The 5683-nt window shown below is 42.7% G+C and overlaps 1 protein-coding gene across 1 annotated transcript; it reads left to right on the forward strand.

Moving 5' to 3' along the window:
* Positions 1-366: 366 nt before the first annotated feature.
* On the forward strand, positions 367-3082 carry LOC139667682 (serine/threonine-protein kinase pim-2-like). The gene is made up of 7 exons (XM_071547172.1): positions 367-421; positions 686-858; positions 1320-1367; positions 1756-1977; positions 2382-2559; positions 2673-2849; positions 2991-3082. Exons 1-7 carry the CDS (start codon positions 367-369, stop codon positions 3080-3082), a joined length of 945 nt encoding a protein of 314 aa, XP_071403273.1.
* Positions 3083-5683: the final 2601 nt, after the last annotated feature.

A 5683-nucleotide genomic window follows, 5' to 3' on the forward strand; every position in this document is an offset into this window, starting at 1 on the left:
TTATCATGGGTTTTTATTAAGGGTTACACACACAGAGACACACACACACACACACACACACACAATTAAATAGATAAAATGAAATAAAATGATGAAACATATAGGTTGTAGATTATTTCATCTTGAAGTATGTTATTGTATTGTTTATTTTTAAAGTTTTTATTTTATGGATTGATAAGGAACAGTTAGTGGACATTCTGCCAGCTCTATGATGTCATAGGTGACCACAGAATCCAAGACAGTCCAGTTCAGTTCAGGTTGCCACATTCCAGCGACAACACTGCGACAAACAGACAAATATACAAGCTTTGCATTCAACTGACATTCAGACCATATTTTACAATTTTAACACTCCTGAACCACAACATGTTCAGTAGACCTGCACAGTCTCTACCTGCTTTCACCTGTAGGAGAGATCTTGGTGAGTATGAAATCCTAGCAAAAACCTGCTGTCCCTCATAAATGTTAATCCATATGATTTATCAGGTAGGGGGGGCACTAATTTCAGGTTAGTCCCTCAAGTTATAGCTCTGATTCCTGTGGTTTTGCTGTTTCTCTCAGCCTGATAAGGTATTTGTAATCTGGGGCCTGTGTCTTGACCTGATAGAAAGGCCATGTCGTACACCTCTACAACAATTCACCACCTGCAGGGTAATGGCCCCATGGCTTTTTGTCTCACTTGTAGGCAACCATGCCAGTGTAGCAGGAGCCAAGAGGCACACTGAGCCCTGCAACCTCCAGACAGAGGATGCCAGGAAGAGGAGGAACAAGAGGAAGGCCGGCACTGAGGAGAGCCGAGAGGGAACGAAGAAGAAGAGGAGAAGCACCCAAAGCCCTAGTGCACAACTGGGGCAGCGGGTAAAAGCGGAAGTTGATTCCCATCACAGCACTAACAGCAGAGGTCAGCCCATAGATAGGTGTTACGGTGTTACTTTGGCCTTTGAGTTTAGGATTGGGGTTAGAACTAGGATTATAGGTTAAAGATAGGGAGGGTTAAGGTAAGGCATGTAGTGGTTTGGGATTAGGGAATTAATTAATGGATGTTCCTCACAAGTATAGTAAAACATGTACTGTATATGTATGTGTGTGTGTGTGTGTGTGTGTGTGTGTGTGTGTGTGTGTGTGTCTGTGTGTAATAGCTGATTTTGAAGCCAAGTACAAGGAGCTGCAGCCACTGGGTCAGGGAGGCTTTGGATCCGTCCATTGCGGCTACCGCAAGAATGACTATTTCCCTGTAAGTCTTACACACACACACAATTTACCGTTCACTATATCCTCTGTAAGTGCTGAGCTAAAGCATTTGTTTTTCTGTCCTGTAGGTGGCTATAAAACACATTCCCAGGGAAAAGGTGTTCCGCACAAACGTGGTGAGTGACTTTGTTCTTTGTTTTTAAACGTTGAACATTTCTTTGACTTTCCTACATTGCTGACTCTTATATTGTGCATGAGAATAACATATGTATACTCATCCTCAGTCAGTCTTAAAGCTGCTTATATGTGAAGGATCTCAGTGTCTTGAGTGCATATACAAAACCCCAAACATTCCTGTTACTTACTCTTCTTAAACTCATTCGAATTTATAGAACCAAACAAGGGCAGCTTGGATAGGATGTGGAAACATAAGAGTACTATATAATTATTTGTTTACATAAAGGTTTCATTGTTATTGCTTTTATCAGCTTGCACAGGCTAATCTCATTCTCTTTCTCATCCACCCCATTGCACTCTGTATTTGTTGTGTATATGTTTTTTTAGATTAAGAATGGGAAGGTGTGTGAGCTTCCCCTGGAGGTGGTCCTGCTGTTGAAGCTAGCACCAGCACCAGGATCAATTGGCCAAACCGCAGCCATTGCCCTGATGGACTGGTATGATCTGGAACAGGAGCTGATTCTGGTTCTGGAGAGACCCTCCCCCTGCATGGACCTCAGGAAATATCTCGAGGACAGCGGGGGTGTCCTGGAGGAGCACGAGGCTAAGGTAGGCGGGTGGATGGATGTCTGGACGGCTGTGTGTGTGGTGTTCCCCTGAGGAGCAGTCCAGGGCATGTTAGCAGTCCCGCAGAGCAGAGTTTCCCCAGCTGGGGTGGGTCACCCTGGCTTAAGAGATGCTAACCCACCTAAAAGAATTTAATTAGTCCTGGTTTTAATTGAGAATTTTAGGGTGCGATCACACCTACAGTTAGTTTTATTTGGTCTGAACCATGGTTCAGTATGCAAGTATGTTGTTGCTTTGTTGCAGAGAGCGGGGGGGAGTTCCTGAAACTCTAGCTATGCGTGACAGACTTGTCTGCACTCTTTGCTGTAATTTACCCTCTCTGGTGTTCAACCCACTCCCTCCCCTGTTTCTCTTTATCATTCTCTCTATCCTTCCCTCTATCTCAGATCATACTGAGGCAGCTCGTGGCTGCATTTATAGAGATCCATGCCAAAGGGGTCTTGCACCGCGATGTCAAACTAGAGAACATTCTAGTTGAAACCGGGTGTGATATCCATCGTTTCCGGGTCATTGACTTCGGCTGTGGTTGCACCCTGGAGGAGGGACCTTACACCACGTGCTGCGGTATGCCTGGCTGTTATTCCTGCTCTTCGCTTGTTTGACAATCTCTGAAATAATTGCTTTCAAGGAGAACAACCTCTGCAACCTCTTTCCCTCCATCTCTCTCTCTATTCTAGGTACCCGCTTGTACTTTCCTCCAGAGTGGTATGAACATCATTCCTACATGGCAGGTCCATTCACGGTGTGGCAGTTGGGTGTGGTGCTATTCACTTTGCTGAATGGTCACCTCCCCTTCTACACCAGGACCCATATCCTCCAATGCAACCCAGCTACCAACGACTGGCTGTCCCAAAGTAAAACACATGCACACACACACACCTTTTTTATTGAATTTATACTGTATTACTTTTAACGCCCACTATGTCCATATTCACATGTTCTGATGGAGCAGTGTGGCCGCCCCCTTAATCTTTGACTTTTGTTTTTCTCTCCAGATTGCCATGATTTGTTGCAGTGGTGTCTGGCCAAGTGTCCTGAAGACCGTCCCACCCTGGAGGACCTGCTACTCCACCCCTGGCTGGAGTGAATCTGCTATTCACGTTGTGGCAGCTGGGTGTAGTACTGTACACTATGCTGACTGGTCACCTCCACTTCTACACCAGGACTAGCCCCAAAGAGAAGTATCAAACTCACCATTAACAAGAACTTCATTTAGCTACGCCTTCCAAACGCCTGCTCCTTGGTGGCTCAAACTTACATTGAGTGTGTTTGGGTTTTATATCACGTACACGGCACCATAAAAGTTTCCATAAAGTCTTCCGTTTTCACAAAATGCAGCTTTTTGGAGATGGGAGCTAAGCTAAAATGCTACCATGCTGATGATGTCAACTGCACGCACAGGTCGCGTCAGTGTCATATGCCCTATACGCTCACTACTCAAGTTGCGTAGGGCCCCGCAAATTATGCAAGGGCCCCGCCTCCCCCTCGTGTCAATGTTTACAACTTCAATGAGAGGAGGAAGCGGAACTATCCTTCTGGTCACGAAAAGAGGGAAAGTGAATTGAGTGAATTGCGGGAACAGCAATCAGGTAAACTTGTGTTCTCTCCTCTCCAAGTTTGATGTCAGCAAATAACAGTAACATTAAGTTGATGTGCTAGCTTTCACTGCATCTCTCTCTAGTCTGTCTGTCTTGCTAACCTAGCTGGGCAGTGCATTTCTTGGTCTGTCTGTGTCAACTATTTATTACGTTTGATAAACGGCAACGGGCAGCGGTGTTTATAGACTGCAGCTCGGAAAAATTAACTGCGTCGCGTGTGAACATGAGTTCATATGTGCATGCACAAAATGAAACTCGCGCTTTCCAGCAGTAACCTCTGTGGGGACCGTGATGGCGTGATGGCGTGATGGCACTCCTCATAGGCGCACATAATTTTAAAGACAATGATTATCTAGTCTCTCAGTCAAGATTTAGTTACAACTCTGGACTAATGCAAGATGGAAAGCAATGGATTGACATTGACTATTGATTAAATATTGAATTTAAAATGTTGATTAGCTGGGCATACTGGACAATATGGATGCTCTACAATTTCTTATTTATGTTAATGTTAATATTCACTTATCTTAAGATTCTATAGAAAATATTCTATTCAATAAATATTATTTGTTTATACCTCATCCTGTTCTGTATAGGTCTACTTATTCTTAGACTGACAGATGGAGCAAACTGTTTTAAAGGAGGGAGGATTGTAGTGGGAGCACTGGGGTGTCAGGTGTGACTGTGTGGCAATGGCAAATGGTTTACGTGGCTCACGGGTCACGTAGGAGGGCCCCTTAGCAGAATTTTGCTTAGGGCCCCATGGAGGTCAGGACCGGCTCTGTCAATGTAGTAGCGTTAGCTGAGGCGTCGCTAAATGAAGTTCTCGTTAATGGTGAGTTTGATACTTTTCTTTGGGATGCTAGTAATGGCATAGCCATCTAGCGTCCCTTTGGGGCTACACCAGGACCAAGATCCTCCTCTGCAATCCTGAGATCAGCACCCGGCTGTCCCAACGTAAGCCACATGCACGCACACACACACTTTTTTATTAAATTTATACTGTATTACTTTTAATGCCCCTATGTCCACATTCACATTTTCTGACAGATAAGTTTTCTCCCTGTCCTGAAGACCGTCCCACCCTGGAGGACCTGCAGCTCCACCCCTGGCTGAAGTGAATCTGCAACTTACAGACAGACTTACAATCAAACAGTCTGTACTGAAAAACTTATATATATAAAACCACCTCCAGTATTTTTTCTTAATGAAAGCTTCAAAGACACACTGGTACATACTGTTTCTGTACATTCTGTGTATATGAATCTACTGTATTTTTGCACACATTTCCACACCTATATGAATATTATCTGATAATCAAAACAGTCATCCAGAGGTTCTGGTGGAGATTTCAGTTCTACTACAAAATGCAAGAGAATAGGAGGATATTTAGAGAATTTGTGTTTGTGTGTGGATAAAATTATTTAGCAATCAAAATGATCAGCAGAATTTTCATCATAACATCTTTGGGACTAAAGAATAGGCAGCAGTATTGACAGCATGAAATATGACATCCAGGTTATGACCAAAATGTTTTGGACATTTCACAATCAAAAAGAGGTGTGTAATGGTTTCCTTGTTATGTTTACAGGAGGTAAATGAGATGGGAATATCTGAAAATTTGAAGATAAAATAAACTGGCAGAGTAGATTGTATGTAAGATTTTGAAGAAACATGACTATTGAAATGTTTTAGTTTATAAAAAGTACTTGCACAGACTTTGCTGATTTTGTTATTTTCATAGGATTTGTTGATGGTAAAAAATGCATTAAAAAACACCAGCATTATCCTTTAAAGTAACAATGAAACTGCATTTTGAGAGCATCTTGTTTCCTTAATGTGATGTATTTCCTGTTGTAACAGGATGTTGGGGTCAAAAGTGTAAACCAATTGGATATCAGTTAGGAAGGGCCGGGATTGTTCGAAAATCTGTAATAGTTTTATTGGTTGGATTTTTTATGTAGCCTCCTGGTACGCAATGAAATTGCCACTAAATTTTTGTTTTCCAGGAAGCTAAAAATGCAATAAAACTCTTTTTTGAGCTTAAATTGTCAAATGGGTGTATGGTATGATAGTTATAATTAGCTATA

The sequence above is a fragment of the Centroberyx affinis genome, unplaced genomic scaffold (assembly GCF_046629955.1).
Source record: "Centroberyx affinis isolate AG114_WGS23_722 - 3 ecotype Tasmania unplaced genomic scaffold, CSIRO-AGI_Caff_v1 ptg005696l_1, whole genome shotgun sequence".
Classification (NCBI taxonomy): Eukaryota; Metazoa; Chordata; class Actinopteri; order Beryciformes; family Berycidae; genus Centroberyx; species Centroberyx affinis.

Coding starts and splice junctions, on each gene's coding strand:
- LOC139667682 (XM_071547172.1), top strand. CDS start 367: ATGTTCAGTAGACCTGCACAGTCTCTACCTGCTTTCACCTGTAGGAGA. Junction 422..685: donor CACCTGTAGGAGAGATCTTG/GTGAGTATGAAA, acceptor TCTCACTTGTAG/GCAACCATGCCAGTGTAGCA. Junction 859..1,319: donor GTGCACAACTGGGGCAGCGG/GTAAAAGCGGAA, acceptor TCTGTCCTGTAG/GTGGCTATAAAACACATTCC.